Raw genomic sequence first — 16,319 nt, forward strand, 5'->3', positions numbered from 1 at the left:
TATGATACTGTACAATTTACAGTAGGGAGTTATTAAGAGAGCTGGCCCCACTTGCACTCACTCCTAGGAAACGAGAGGCTTACTATGACCTAGCTTTCAAAGTATGAAGCAAGTTTCTAAGCAGCACAGAGATGCATTGTCTCCACTATTCATTAGAGGACCATACTTGTGATACGGTATATACAGTACTTGGCCCCTAGAGGACAAACAGATGCATTGCACTAAAGGCCAGCCTGGCAACAAATTGAATACAGTGTACAGTGGTACAGTACCTCGGTTTAAGAACAGTCCGGTTTACAAACTCCACAAAACCGGAAATAGTGTCCCGGTTTGATAACTTTACTTCAGTCTAAGAAAATAATCTGAACGGTGGAAGGGCACCGGTGGTGGGAGGCGTCATTAGGGAAAGCACACATCGGTTTAAAAACAGTTTTGGTTTAAGAATGGACTTCCAAAACGGATTAAGTTTGTAAACCGAGGTACCACTGTAAGGTACAGTATAGGAAATTCACCATTTTCAAAAGCAAACTCTACTTTTCTGAATGCATTAAGTAGTTAGTTGTGGCATTGAACACAAACAGACAGACACACAAAACAACACACATTTGCTGCAAATCAAACCAAATTGTATACTGTGAAAAGCTGGATGCTGTGGCCTGAATTACACACATTTACACATGTTGCTTATTTCACATGGTTTACTTTTTTTTCTCTTGTGCAAGGCAAGGACGGTCCATTTGGTTTAAGTCCATGAATATGGATCAGTCCTAAGTCATTGGTTTTCACAGTGCAGTGGGTGTCCTCCGTTTGCTAACCTGTTGGTGTGTCATTCTTCTAGCTAGCTTGCTTAAAGTACTTTGGCGTGCTCATGTGAAAACGATGGTTCATCTCATAATTGTGCCCATCTTGATAGCATCCAAACCTGTACAAAAATAATGTGTGAGACGTTCATTGTATAAGCATCTTACTCCTTCCCTAATTGTGCAGCTTTATAGCATAAATATGTAATTAGTAATATCAGGGTAGAAAAAATTGAAATTAGGTTATTTAATTTTACTTTCCTCCCTCACTGCCCCAGTACACAGGTTTCCTTCTGCCTTTGGACACATACTGGTAGAACTAAGCCCCACTGAATTCACTGAGACTTACTTCTGACTAAACATGCATATAGTTGTGCTACATGTTTCTTTGATTTCATTCAGAATTAGCTGGCCCTGCACGCGTTGCTGTGCGTTAGTCTGTCAAATGGAGGGTAATAGCCCCCCTTCAGATCCCCCTGAGCCTCAGAGTCCCCCTGTTTTACAGGATCTCGTGGCGGAGGTGGGGTTTCCTTGGTGGTTTCAGTTGCTTGGTTGATGATGTCATTATTTGGTTTGTGGGTGTGGTGTAGATTTCACAGGAAGGGAGGGGGTGTAGGAGGAGGAGCTGAGGGAATAACGCCACTTGAGGGCGCTGTTTGACTTGGTGGAAAACAGGTACAGTATACATCTGCCCAGGTGTGAGGTTTGAGGGATTTTCTTTTCCAACAATGCTCAGGGAGTGGCCTGGATCATTGTGTCAAAATTTCAGGACAATCGGTCAAGCGGTTACGGAGAAAAGTGGAACATGCAGTTTCACGATTTTTACATTTTTATATATGTAGATATATATCTTTGGCAAAGTAAATATGCTGACTCTTGTTTCTCAGGGGCCCCATATTGGCTACAATCCTGCCCACGCTCGCCAGTTGAATTCATTCTCTGAGAGAGCGATTATCAAAAAAAAAAAAAAATCACGAAAGGAATCTCTTTACTGCAAGTCATAGGTACAGGCTGCTAAACTTACTGATTCCCATATTTCACGTTCACAAAACTGATGGCAATTTCAAAGCCACCCACTTGGAAACGCTGCGGCACATTTTAATTTAAATGCACTAACCTTGTGGCAAAATGTGTTTCCTTTGATACTTCACTGGGGTCAATGGTGAGTTTGTCATTGTCAATATAATTATCTGGATCATCTGGGATTCTAAATTTTGCCATTTGAAGTTCAGAATCACTCAGATGAGCATGAGAAATTCGAGCATAGCCCAATCTGCCATAAATGCAAATAATTTTTTTCAGCGAAGTGAAACATCTCATTCATTTTTATTTTTTACTCATTCAAGATTTCCAAATAGTTTCTAGCCTTTGTGATTGTTTGCCATCCTATAATATAAATGGCAGGTTTCGGTATCTAGTTGCACCTAATTAACAGCTTCTCAACCTATTAATAGAATAAAAAATAGTGGAATTGTGGAGTTGGAAGAGACCACAAAGGGTCATCTAGTCCAACCCCCTGCAATGCAGGAATCATGCCCATAGCAGTTCTTGGGCGAGCTTGAACCACAATATAAATCGCCTGGTTAACAGCCGGACACACTGACCCATTATACAAATAGCTGCTCTAAAAGCACAACTCAGGCCCCATCTATGCTATACTTTAAAGTGGTATCACACCACTTTAAACAGCCATGGTTCCCTTCTTACCAAATAATAATGGGAATAGTAGTTTGTTGAGGGTGCTGACTCCCATTCCTTTCACAGAGCTACAATTCCCAGAGTTCCATGGGAAGAGGGACTGATGGTTAACCACTCTGGCAATTGTAGCTCAAAGGGGGGAATAGGAGTCTCCTGACAAGTCTCAGCACTCTTAACAAACTACTGTTCCCAGGATTCTTTGGGGGAAGCTATGACTGTTTAAAATGGTATGATACTGCTTTAAATTTATATTGTAGATAAGGGCTCAGTTTGCACCAGTAAGGAATAATTTGACCTGCAAACAAAATTAATACAATTTTAAGAAAGTTGCATCCACTTTGAACAAATACAAATGAATGGTAATCATTCATTTCTATAGGAAAAGGTTAAAGAGATGGAGACATTCCCATTTGCTGTGCACTCACTGTGTTTCCAGTACAGTTGTACCTTGGTTTTTGAACGGAATCCATTCCAGAAGTCCGTTTGACTTTCAAAAACCAAGGTGCGGCTTCTGTGGCTGCAGGAGCTTCCTGCACTCAACTGGAAGCCACGGAAGCCATGTCGTACGTTCGGCTTCCAAAGAACATTCGCAAACCAGAACTCTCACTTCTGGGTTTGCGAAGTTCAGGAGCCAAAACGTTCAAGTCGCAAGGTGTTCCGACATCCAAGGTACGACTGTACTGTGTTCTTAATGCATGTTCACACAATGCTATCCAAAAGACATGTGCCTCCTGTACCTTATTATGAGATACTACTGTCTGGTGCATGGTTTCTCAAACCAGCTCCACACCTTCCGAATTCATCTCTAGTCAAGGTTTGAACACCCTTGCATAGAGTAAATCTATCCCCAACCCATCAACGCCCCCACCCCAGTGTGTACACAAACAGAAATGAATTAAAGCGGTACTGATGCTGAGCAGCTGGAAGAGGAGGACAATTTTCATTTTCTGTAAAGTGGTAAGCAAGATGAGATCTGCACCCCACAGTCATCTTTGAATGGACTTAACCGTCCAGGGGTCCTTTACCTTTACCTTTTAATGCGAACACACCCTGTGTCACAGTCTGATGATACAAAACCTTCCTCTCAAACTGGTCGCGCGAAAATACAGAGCCATGATACATGCATGCACAGCACATAAAATGGCAGCTGGGTGTATGAGACAAGAAGAGAGTGAGGGTCTGTAGGCAAATAATCAAAGTATCTATTTAATGTACCTTATTAATCCACGATACATTATATAGCTGCACCATCTATCTTGATCTGTGTTGTCAATATCCTAAGCAGCAGTAAAACAAATGCAAGGGGAAATGATTCGTGAACAAAGTTTTAGCAGATGCAAACAAAGTCACTGTGGTTATATGCTTCAGATGATCAAACTGAAGCTAGAATTTGCAAAACCAGAATAACTACTGGTATTGAACTATTTTATTTTAAAATATTAGCCTGTGGGGATTGTGCAAATCATTCTAAGATTGATGCGAGTCTTCCTGTGCTCATGCTATCCTAGCTATAATCACAGCATCCACATACAAGAGAGAGATATCAGCAGACTCTTAGTAACCCCAATGTTTGCAGATGCTTAAATAATAATAAAAATAGCCCCATAGGAACTCAGGGGCATGGAATACTGAGAGATTGAGGGTGCAGTGGGGGGAACTTAGATAGTGAACATTGGGCCCCTGGAGAAATTGGTTGACAGAGCATTGCATAAGCAGTCAGAACAAAAGTTGATCTATAATATGGCTCTAGTATCAGATGATATTTCAAAAGGGCTAAATGACAGAAGCAAGAATTGATGAGTGATTAGTTGAAACCTCTCACATGAGAGGAGAGGTGTTGTAAACAGTAGTTAAGGATGCTCTAAGCCTGAATGCTTCTTTGCCGACACCTCAGCTTGTTAACCTGGAAGGAAATATGGATGTGGTTGAGTGTTTGTAACTGTAAGTACAGTAAGTGAGTAAGCAGGGGACTTTTATGGACTTCTGACATACCTATGGAAAAACCAGAAGCATGTGAACCAGAAGCATGTGCCTTGGGCTGCTTAAGAATATGCAGAAGGGGTGGGGAAGAAAAACAATATAGACCAATCCTACTTATAAAGGCTTGGTCTTTAAATATGTAGTGAACTATGTTTTTTTCCCCCCCTTCATGGATCAATGCCTTGTCGTGGCGAAGGGGCTTGAATAACTCAGAGAAGCTATGAGCTATGTCATGCAGGGCCACCCAAGATGGACAGGTCATAGTGGAGAGTTTTGACTAAACGTGATCCACCTGGAGAAGGAACTGGCAAGCCACTCCAGTATCCCTGCCAAGAAAACTCCATGGACAAAGACAACAGGCATATAAAAGTTATGACGCTGGAAGATGAGCCCCTCAGGTCGGAAGGCGTCCAACATGCTACTGAGGAAGAGCGGAGGACAAGTACAAGTAGATTCAGAGCTGATGAAGCGGCTGGGCCAAAGCCGAAAGGACGCTCAGTTGCGGATATGCCTGGAAGCGAAAGGAAAGTCCGATGCTGTAAAGAAAAATATTGCATAGGAACCTGGAATGTAAGAACCATGAGTGGAGGTAAGCTGGATGTGGTCAAAAATGAGATGACAAGAATAAATATCGACATCCTGGGCATCAGTGAACTAAAATGGAAGGGAATGGGCGAATTCAGTTCGGGTGACTATCATATCTACTACTGTGGGCAAGAATCCTGTAGAAGAAATGGAGTGGCCCTCATAGTCAACAAAAGAGTGACAAAAGCTGTAATGGGATGCAATCTCAAAAATGACAGAATGATCTCGATACGAATCCAAGGCAGACCTTTTAACATCACAGTAATCCAAGTTTATGCACCAACTACCGGTGCTGAAGAAAGTGAAATTGACCAATTCTATGAAGACCTACAACAACTTCTAGAAATGACACCAAAGAAGGATGTTCTTCTCATTACAGGGGATTGGAATGCTAAAGTAGGGAATCAAGAGATAAAAGGAACAACTGGCAAGTTTGGCCTTGGAGTTCAAAATGAAGCAGGGCAAAGGCTAATAGAGTTCTGTCAAGAGAACAAGCTGGTCATCACAAACACTCTCTTCCAACAACACAAGAGGCGACTCTACACATGGATATCACCAAATGGGCAGCATCAAAATCAGATTGATTATATTCTCTGCAGCCAAAGATGGAGAAGCTCTATACAGTCAGCAAAAACAAGACCTGGAGCTGACTGTAACTCAGATCATCAGCTTCTTATAGCAAAATTCCAGCTTAAACTGAAGAAAGTAGGAAAAACCACTGGGCCAGTAAGATACAATCTGAATCAAATCCCTTATGAATACACAGTGGAAGTGAGGAACAGGTTTAAGGATTTAGATTTGGTGGACAGAGTGCCTGAAGAACTATGGATGGAGGCTCGTAACATTATACAGGAGGCAGCAACGAAAACCATCCCAAGGAAAAGGAAATGCAAGAAAGCAAAATGGCTGTCCAGCGAGGCCTTACAAATAGCGGAGGAGAGGAGGCAAGCAAAATGCAAGGGAGATAGGGAAAGATACAGGAAACTGAATGCAGATTTCCAAAAAACAGCAAGGAGAGACAAGAGGGTCTTCTTAAATGAGCAATGCAAAGAAATAGAGGAAAACAATAGAATGGGGAAAACCAGAGATCTGTTCAAGAAAATTGGAGATATGAAAGGAACATTTCGTACAAAGATTACCATAATCAAGGACAAAAGTGGTAAGGACCTAACAGAAGCAGAAGACATCAAGAAGAGGTGGCAAGAATACACAGAGGAATTATACCAGAAAGATATGGAGGTCTCGTACACCCCAGGTAGTGTGGTTGCTGACCTTGAGCCAGACATCTTGGAGAGTGAAGTCAAATGGGCCTTAGAAAGCACTGTTAATAACAAGGCCAGTGGAAGTGATGATATTCCAGCTGAACTATTTAAAATTTTAAAAGATGATGCTGTTAAGGTGCTACACCCAATATGCCAGCAAGTTTGGAAAACTCAGCAATGGCCAGAGGATTGGAGAAGATCAGTCTACATCCCAATTCCAAAGAAGGGCAGTGCCAAAGAATGCTCAAACTACCGCACAATTGCGCTCATTTCACACGCTAGCAAGGTTATGCTTAAAATTCTACAAGGCAGGCTTAGGCAGTAAGTGGATCGAGAACTCCCAGAAGTGCAAGCTGGATTTCGAAAGGGCAGAGGAACCAGAGACCAAATAGCAAACATGCGCTGGATTATGGAGAAAGCTAGAGAGTTCCAGAAAAACGTCTACTTCTGCTTCATTGACTATGCAAAAGCCTTTGACTGTGTCGACCACAGCAAACTATGGCAAGTTCTTAAAGAAATGGGAGTGCCTGATCACCTCATCTGTCTCCTGAGAAATCTCTATGTGGGACAAGAAGCTACAGTTAGAACTGGATATGGAACAACTGATTGGTTCAAAATTGGGAAAGGAGTACGACCAGGTTGTATATTGTCTCCCTGCTTATTTAACTTATATGCAGAATTCATCATGCGAAAGGCTGGACTAGATGAATCCCAAGCCGGAATTAAGATTGCCGGAAGAAATATCAACAACCTCAGATATGCAGATGACACAACCTTGATGGCAGAAAGCGAGGAGGAATTAAAGAACCTTTTAATGAGGGTGAAAGAGGAGAGCGCAAAATATGGTCTGAAGCTCAACATCAAAAAAACCAAGATCATGGCCACTGGTCCCATCACCACCTGGCAAATAGAAGGGGAAGAAATGGAGGCAGTGAGAGATTTTACTTTCTTGGGCTCCTTGATCACTGCAGATGGTGACAGCAGTCACGAAATTAAAAGACGCCTGCTTCTTGGGAGAAAAGCAATGACAAACCTAGACAGCATCTTAAAAAGCAGAGACATCACCTTGCCGACAAAGGTCCGTATAGTTAAAGCTATGGTTTTCCCAGTAGTGATGTATGGAAGTGAGAGCTGGACCATAAAGAAGGCTGATCACCGAAGCATTGATGCTTTTGAATTATGGTGCTGGAGGAGACTCTTGAGAGTCCCATGGACTGCTAGAAGATCAAACCTATCCATTCTTAAGGAAATCAGCCCTGAGTGCTCCCTGGAAGGACAGATCGTGAAGCTGAGGCTCCAATACTTTGGCCACCTCATGAGAAGAGAAGAATCCTTGGAAAAGACCCTGATGTTGGGAAAGATTGAGGGCACTAGGAGAAGGGGACGACAGAGGACAAGATGGCTGGACAGTGTTCTCGAAGCTACGAACATGAGTTTGACCAAACTGCGGGAGGCAGTGCAAGACAGGAGTGCCTGGTGTGCTATGGTCCATGGGGTCACGAAGAGTCGGACACGACTAAACGACTAAACAACAACAACAAATGTTTGTTTTTGGAGGGAAAAGGAGAGTGCTTGGAGTTTTGAATGTTAAATAAGTGGGAGAGCTGAAGGGAGCATGGAACACATAGCTGCCAAGTTTTCCCTTTTCTCGCGAGGAAGCCTATTCAGCATAAGGGAATTTCCCTTAAAAAAAGGGAGAACTTGGCAGCTATGATGGAACAGCCGCTATGGAGCGTAGGGATTTTGTTTGTGGTTAGGTGAGAGAGGAGATGAGCTGGATGAAATTGGGTTTAGGAGATGATTTGTTCTAATGGCTTTCATTTCAGTCTTCCATTTACTGTGTATTTCTTTTCATTGTTCTTATAAGCACTCTGCTATCCAGCTGGGTAATTGTCCACACAGTGCTTTTTGCACATTAAGATTCTGACCATGCTTTTTTAAAACCAATTCATGCACAGTTTCATTTTAATTTACTATTATGCATAAATATGTACCCAGGCCACCAAATTGTATTGCTTGTATTTAAAAAAAATGATTTAGGGTCATAACTGTAATACCTTAACGTTGCCATTTTCAATTATTTGTAAGTAATCTCTGGAACCAGGAGCTGAAGTGATGTATCCTAGAAACACAACCTGGTTAGAGCTCATCTTCAATAAATTAGAAACAGCTATTGCTTGAAGCTTTCTATCTGAGTCTTCTCTGGGGGAAAAATAAGATACAATTCTTATTCAAAGGAAATGGCAATGGCAAGAATTGCAATCATAAGATACAATTCATCTTTCTAGGGAAATTGCAATTTCTAGGGAGAGTGACGGGGAATCGCAAATATTTCTGCAAACAAATGCAATTCATTATATTTGTTTCTGATCACATTTGTGACCTACCCATTCTCAAAAATGTTCAAGGGGGCATATATGTAGTTACCCCATTTTATCTTCACAGCAGCCATGTGAGGTTGGTTAGGCTGAGAACTAGCAGCATGCCCAAGACATGGTCTATATGGCTGAGCACACATTTGAGTCCAAGTCGTCTCCCATCCAGCACCCCACCATTTTAATCATGAGCAAACACCATTAAAGACTGAAACTAAATGCAAACTCCAGGGCTCCAATATCAGTGAAATATACAGTCCTACAGTGATTTCATGCTCTTTATTGCAGCTTGTAAAACAGTGATTGAATTTCCCCCAAAACCTCAGGCTTTTATATACATTCTTTACACAATGAGTCCCGTCTGATTGGGTGATTCTGCTTCCCTCCTGGAGCCTGATTGGGCTGCTACTGCAGGCCAATCAGTTGTTGCATTCTATGATCCTACCAGCCTAATACAGTAGGCTGGTTAGCTTCCTCCTGAGTCCTGGGGTCCGATTGGGCTGCTGCTGCAAGCCAATCAGTTATTGCATTCTAGGATCCTACTTGCCAATTGGTCTAGGATCCAATCTTAGTACTGTACATAACAATCAGCCAAGTACTTTTCCCGTTCCCACCCTTGGTTTGCTTACCATCTAGCTTGATTAGTAAGCATTCCGGAGAACTCAAAGCTTGTAAACATTTTTGTAACATTTTGCCTGGCCCAATAAATATTGTCCTGAAGTGGATTTTGGATTCTTCCTTACTGACCAATAAGGTTACTTTTGCCCTTTTTTTGGTCTGTAGCACAATCATAAACACTGTCAGGCTATGTTTTTCATAAGACGCTAAATTGGACATGGTGTATATAAAGCATTTTAAAAAAAGAATATTAATCTTCTTGGCCTAGTCAGTGAGCAAAGTGAAAGGAAAGGAATTTCTATTCCATACCATTCCATCTAAAAGTGATGGGTTTGCACATGTGCCGGAGCCACCACACTTATAACACTACATATATTTAATACCACCAAAAGCACTTCTCAATTAACTCAGTTCACAAATGCAACTGCTCCTCATCTTGTTCTGATGAGATATTAACTGATGTACTGTATGTGCTTGTATCGACCAGTCCTATGGCTCTACAAAACACAGAGCCAACCTGAGTTCCACAAGACCTTCTGTTTTTAGTCTGCTCTCCCTACTTTCACTATCATTTTTAAATCAACTACAGTACTCAAAATAACACGCAACGACAGTCGCCAGAATGCTGGTAGCACAGAGCTGGAAAGACAACAAGGTCCCTACCAGAGCAGAATGGCAGATTAAACTGTTAGACTATGCAGAAATGGCGGAAATGACTGGGAAAATCAGAAATTAGGAAGATCAAAATTTCAACAAAGAACGGGGAAAATTTATATTATATTTGGAAGACCACTGTAAACATTTGAACTCTTTAGCAGGTTTAAAACAACTCTTGTAATGTAACAAAGACTTTGGATACAATGGACAACTGAAAAATAGGAGTGACTGATGATATGCAGTAGAAAAGGTTAAGTAAAGAACCCATGGAGGGGTGGAGGGAAGTGGGTAGAGGTAAACAGCCTCAGTGCTATATACGGTACCTGAAGGAGCGCCTCCACCCCCATCGTTCAGCCCAGACACTGAGGTCCAGGGCTGAGGGCCTTCTGGTGGTTCCCTCACTGAGAGAAGTGAGGTTACACGGATCCAGGCAGAGGGCCTTCTCGGTAGTGGCGCCTGCCCTGTGGAACGCCCTCCCACCAGATGTCAAGGAAATAAGCAACTATCTTACTTTTAAAAGACATCTGAAGGCAGCCCTGTTTAGGGAAATTTTTAATGTTTAATGCTGTATTGTGTTTTTAATATTTGGTTGGAAGCCACCCAGAAAGAATCTTGTTTATTTGTTTTTTATATATGACTTTGAACGTAAACACTAATTTGTAAAGCCAAATAAATTTTCTTTTTTAAAACTCCTCAAAAGAACATGACTCCGGTTCATTCTAATCTTCAGTACTGGATGACATCCATCCATTACCGTTATCAGTATTTTTTTTCAGATGTGGATGGAATAATAATAATAATAATAATTGTATTATCTTAAATAGTTGGCTTATTTTCTGTTCACGCAAGCAATTTTCATACATACTCTTCATTTCCAAAATGAGCAACCACAAAATCCACCAGTTTCCCTGTGAAGTTCACAGTCATGGAGATGGCTGGTGCTATCTCTCCCTCAGGAGAAGGGAGAAGGTGGTGTCTGGACTTCACGACTGGGTATCTTGACAGTACCATCATCCTGCGTTACATTAAAGTAAAATTATTGAACACAGCTAGTTCCAAAGTACAATGCAAACTAAAACCAGCACCTGCAGTTCAGTGGTCCAAGGTATCACCACTGGGTAAGAGACTTAATGAGCTAGGACGGGAGAACAGGGCAAAAGAGCCTGACTCAGGAAACTGGGGTAATCATCTCATAACTAAATAGGGTTGAAAGCCTGTGCAGGATTCAATAAAAGATAAGGGTGAGAATTATGGGATGCTGTGGCTTTAGGTGCAGAAACAGATAATGTTCTATGGCATGGCAGGGAAATCACGTAAGCCAACAAATTCCTCTTTCACTTCCATATCATCATTCTAGGAAGTTGTAGATGAGAATTCAAGGTACATGTTTCCCATATCTCACCTAATTTAATACCAAGACTGCAGCTTGGATAAAATGAGAAGCTGTGGTTAAACAAAGTATGAAGCAAAAGCTTGCAATCTCCTCATAGCCACACTGGAGGAGGAGACTGGGTGGGAAGGATCTTGCAAGCATGGAATTCACAGAGACTGCTTCGTGTCATGTTAAATTATGGTTTGGCGAAATCCAAACTAGACCTGTAGAGGACTGAGAGTTGGCTAAAGGCATGTTCAGGATGCAGGACATGCCCCTATGGGATATGGGATAATGGATGCATGTTATGAAATGCCATAATTCACAAGTATCTGCATCCAAAAAAAGAAAGAAAAGAAACAAACCCAGAAAAATGATGTAACTTGATATCACACTTGATATAAACACAATAGCATTCTCATTACAATGCATCAAATATCTATTTCTTTAATCACCTATTGCACCTCTGTAATCAAATACAGTTCACTCACCCCCAAGTATGATCTCGGGTACTTGGGCCAAAATCTGTGTAAAAACCAAGTTTCTCTCCCAACCACATGGTTGGATCATTGTTCCCAATGAATGGCTTAGAAGCGTCACTCTCCACAATAGTAATAAAGTCTGCCCCTGGGAAACAAAACAATGGGTTGAGAAGTGTAGCTATATTAATATACCTTCAGTATTTATTTATTTCTATTTTGTTTGAAAAGAGAGGCAAGCAAACAGCAAATCGCATAACATCAACCGTTTCCATTTTTTCTGTCAAAATACAAAGAACAAAGCATATTATTGGTTCTGCCATCTCTGCATTGTTTCATTGACTCTTTTGGTGAAAGGCTTTAGTATTGCAAAGGGGGGGGGAAATAGTATGAGCTCATCTTCTCACTCCACAGGAGCAATACTGGTTTTTGTGAAAGACAATATCTATGTCTCCTTGTGTTGCTTACCTGAATGACGTTTCTTTCCCCCCACAACATTGGTATGACATAATAGCAATCATAATTAACAACAAAAATAATTATAGCATTTGCATAGCACTTCTGACAGTTCACATGCACTATTGAAATAATAATTACAACAACCCCTGATGATCAGTATTATCCACATTGCTTGCTTTATGGCTAACTTGCCTAAGAAGCAGAGTTGACAAACTGATTTCCCAGCTCACATTCCTCACCACTGCACTAACAGCAGCTCTCACTTCAACTTCCTCAATGGACTATACTTTCAGTCGACAAACAAATGTGAAATAACTTGCGCCATTATTTCTGCTTCGCCATTCCAGTTATAAAGGATCAGATGGCAGGCGATGGGAAAGACCCTCTGCCTGGAGGGCTGCTCATAGTGGGCGATACTAAGATTAAGGGCTAACAGGGGTCAGCAAACTTTTTCACCAGGGGGTGGGACCACTGTCCCTCAGACCTTGTGGGGCACCGGACTATATTTTGAAGGGAAAAATGAACGAATTCCTATGCCCCACAAACAGGGGCGTACCCAGGATCAAAATTAGGGGGGGCAAGGGGCGGGGCCACAGTGGGAATGTGGGTGGGGCTATGTGGCCTGCGCCCTCCCAGCTCTTCCGAGGAGGCGGCCCCAGGCTTCCGCTCCCGGCGCGAAGCTTCAGAGGTGCGCGGGGAACGCGGGCCTGTGGCTGCCTCCTCCGCGCCTCCCAGGTCTTCCCATTCCCCCCGCCGCCTGGAAGTCGCAAGGGAGGCACGAGGGAAGGTGGGCGCCGCCCGCGAAGGAGAGCCTTCCGCTGCCCGCCATCCCCGCTGCCCTGCAGCTTTCCCTCGCGTCTACCTGGCGGGATCTGGGCCCCAGGTTCCCCCCAACCCCTCCAGCCCCGCGCGCACACACCTCCCGCTGCAGAGGCAAGATACATACGTGGTGCTGCTGCCAGGCGGACACAGACCGTCTGCTCGCGTGATGTAGAGCTTCCGTGAGTCACATGTACGCCCTCCCCTCCCATCAGACGGGGCTCCCGAGGGCTGCAGTCCTTACCTGGGTCCGCGCCTCCCAGCTCTTCCAAGGAGGCGGCCCCAGGCTCCCGCTCCCGGCGTGAAGCTCCAGAGGCGCGCGGGGAACGCGAGCCTGTGTTTGCCTCCTCCGCTTACGCTCCCCGCTCCCGCTTAGCGCTCCTCCGCTTACGCTCCCCGCACGCCTCTGGAGCTTCGCGCTGGGAGCGGGAGCCTGGGGCTGCCACGCTGCGCCCCTCAGCCTTTTGCTTCTAGGGGGGGCAATTGCCCCCTCCTGCCCCCCTGCCTATGCCCATGCCCACAAATAACCCAGAGATGCATTTTAAATAAAAGCACACATTCTACTCTACTGGCCTTGGTGAGATAGAGGTGCAAACAGTCTGATCTAGTCTGGTTTTGACAATATGTGACACTTGTTGTGACAGCTGGGAGTTGGCCTCGGAACTGAAGGTTGTTCCCATTCTAGAGCCCAAAGCTCTGATTCCTTGGTTCTATACCCATGTGCCCCAGGTGGAAGAGTCTATCACAGAAGACAAGAGAGCCATAACGCACAAGCTAAATGATTTTGTTGAAAGTACCTGTTTGATTCAGAAGGACGACCGATCGCTCTAAGCTGGACCACCCTTCATTATCATAGCCAAACCTGAATGGCCAAATCAGGACTGAAAAGTCTTTCTTTGGAGACTACAGATAAATCAGAAGGAGAAACAAAAAGTTTAATCTCACTACATTTACAATCACGTTCTTTGACTAGTGGGCGAGCAATACAAAAGTGGCTGATAGGATTACAGAGGTTGGTATAATATCCGTATACGGTAATATTTGCCCCAAAATAGAGAAAATAAAGGAACACATGACAAAACAAAGAATCCCAGTTCTCATCCCTAGATGTATCCAAGTCAAAGTCCATGTAACTGCATCTGCATACATTTCTCCTGTATCTCCTTCCCCTATTGCCTTCCTCACTACAAGCTCTTTGAAACAGGGATCTGTCTTATTTGCTAGTGAAAACTGGTAATGTGCCGTATATAATGATACATACATCATACATAAGGACAAAATATAGGGGAGTTGTAAAAATAACTTCTTCCAAAATTATGGCCTACAGTAGTACAGTGGTACCTCGGGTTACAAACGCTTCAGGTTACAAATGCTTCAGGTTACAAACTCCGCTAACCCAGAAATAGTCCAGTACCTCGGGTTAAGAACTTTGCTTCAGGATGAGAACAGAAATCGTGCTCCAGCGGTGCAGCGGGAGCAGGAGGCCCCATTAGCTAAAGTGGTGCTTCAGGTTAAGAACAGTTTCAGGTTAAGAACGGACCTCCGGAACGAATTAAGTTCTTAACCAGAGGTACCACTCTATAGGCTAGGGGAATGATCTGATTTAAAATTATTTTCAGTAACTCTTATTTAGGTCCAGTCTAGGATTTGTTGTGGGTGCTGTGGCTTTTGCATGTATGTCTATCATTTTGTAGTTGAATTGGTGACCATGCTCCGTCAAAAAGCGCTGAGTGCTAGAGCCCTACAGAAACTTTGAATTGTCATCATTCTTTATAATAATCAAAGCACAACACACTTTGAGTACTGTGAATCCGTCCTTAAAGATTTTTTTTTCTGTACTAGTGTTTGCATGTGAAGATGTAAGCATTATAAATGATATTTCATTCTGATTTTGCAGTTTGAAATGAGTGAGTTGTGTATGTACCACTTAGGGATTATTGAAATTAAGCAATAATTCTTAGTTGGTCTTTAAGGTGCTGCTGGAAGGTTTTGTTTTTTTAAAAAATTAAGCAGTATATAATCTGTCAAAATAAAATAAACAGATAAAATCAAATTTAAATGGATTAAAAGTAAGCAAATGACTCACCCCATGTCCTAATTTTTTCTCATAAGCTTTATATCGCAATCCTAATCCGAGCAGGCCTACCCCAACGAACAGCCACAGAGCTAGAAAAAAAATCAACAGAGTGTATATTAGTATAAGGGAGCCATAATAAAAATTCATTTGGGGGAAATCAACAAATATCAAGTATTAATAGCATGTCAGGAATAGTGCCCAATTTACCGTATACTGAGCTGGCAAATTCTTACAAAGGCAGTTTTATGTGTTCTCCATTAACTCGCCATTTATATTGTCATGCTCAAGTAGGGTTGCAGGTCCAGGCGTCGTACTCCCCAGTCCCCAACCCAGATAAATAAAAGACCACTGAGCAGTTTGGATCAAAACAGGCCACAACTTTATTGAATACAGATGAAAGAGGTTTGGCTTGGGCATGGGGCAATCAAAATACTTCCGGCCCGCCCACCGGAACTGTCACGTAGGTCAATCCAGGCAGGGGTTCCTAAGACTTACATCAAATAGGGCAACCCCCACAGGGACTGCTGTTTGGGGCACATGGGGCACATGGACATGACCACTCCCCCCCAGATCCCTTAATGGAGTACCCCAGGGTTTGGAGGGGCAGGTGCAGGGCCAGCTCTAGGTAGACCCCCGGTGGCGCGGTGTGCCAGGGCACCGGGCCAGTAGGCAGGGTGCCGTGCAATGAAGCCACACGGAAACCATGCTGCGCCCTGCGAGGGCGGGGGCACCGGAGCGATCTCCGCCCCTCAGCACCAGGGCGCGCGACCTGCTCGAGACTGCCCTGGGCAGGTGGAGACTACAGCCTCCCCTCCATCCAAGACAAAGGTTTACCCTAATGCCCAGCCCAGTTGTTGCAATTGCTGTGAGGTAGGCAAAACCACTGGGTTGGAGCCAATTTGCCTGGTGGACAAATTCCTACCTGGCCCCATAAACTGGTGACCACCATAGCCACGACAAAGTCCTTGACTATCACCTTGAACCAAGGGTGAGTGGGCAAGGAAACCCGACAAAGGAAAAGCAGGTAAGGCCCCAAGTGAGGGCTGTGGGAGTGGCATGGGAGTGGACCCAAGGGAAGCCTTCCCGCTCTATCGGCTCTGCCCCATGGCACAGCCCGTGTCCAAGCCTGCATCCCCAT

General features: G+C 43.5%; 1 protein-coding gene across 5 annotated transcripts in view; it reads right to left on the reverse strand.

Annotated features, from left to right (window-relative positions):
- Window positions 1-604: 604 nt before the first annotated feature.
- The window catches only part of CWH43 (cell wall biogenesis 43 C-terminal homolog), a 44,021-nt gene continuing 28,306 nt past the window's right edge, over window positions 605-16,319 (reverse strand). For 4 of the 5 annotated variants that reach the window (XM_088660895.1, XM_088660896.1, XM_088660894.1 and 1 more), the window contains 8 exons: window positions 15,191-15,270; window positions 13,902-14,007; window positions 11,839-11,974; window positions 10,841-10,990; window positions 8,383-8,527; window positions 3,714-3,775; window positions 1,918-2,073; window positions 605-922 (listed from right to left, as the gene is read on the reverse strand). In XM_088660895.1, coding sequence (XP_088517021.1) covers window positions 835-922; window positions 1,918-2,073; window positions 3,714-3,775; window positions 8,383-8,527; window positions 10,841-10,990; window positions 11,839-11,974; window positions 13,902-14,007; window positions 15,191-15,270 — 923 coding nt within the window. In that variant the 3' untranslated portion in view covers window positions 605-834. The remainder of the gene's footprint in view (window positions 923-1,917; window positions 2,074-3,713; window positions 3,776-8,382; window positions 8,528-10,840; window positions 10,991-11,838; window positions 11,975-13,901; window positions 14,008-15,190; window positions 15,271-16,319) is intronic. The other variant, XR_015947852.1, reaches the window with a different exon arrangement.

Source organism: Zootoca vivipara, chromosome Z1 (assembly GCF_965207765.1).
Source record: "Zootoca vivipara chromosome Z1, rZooViv2.hap1.1, whole genome shotgun sequence".
NCBI lineage: Eukaryota > Metazoa > Chordata > Lepidosauria > Squamata > Lacertidae > Zootoca > Zootoca vivipara.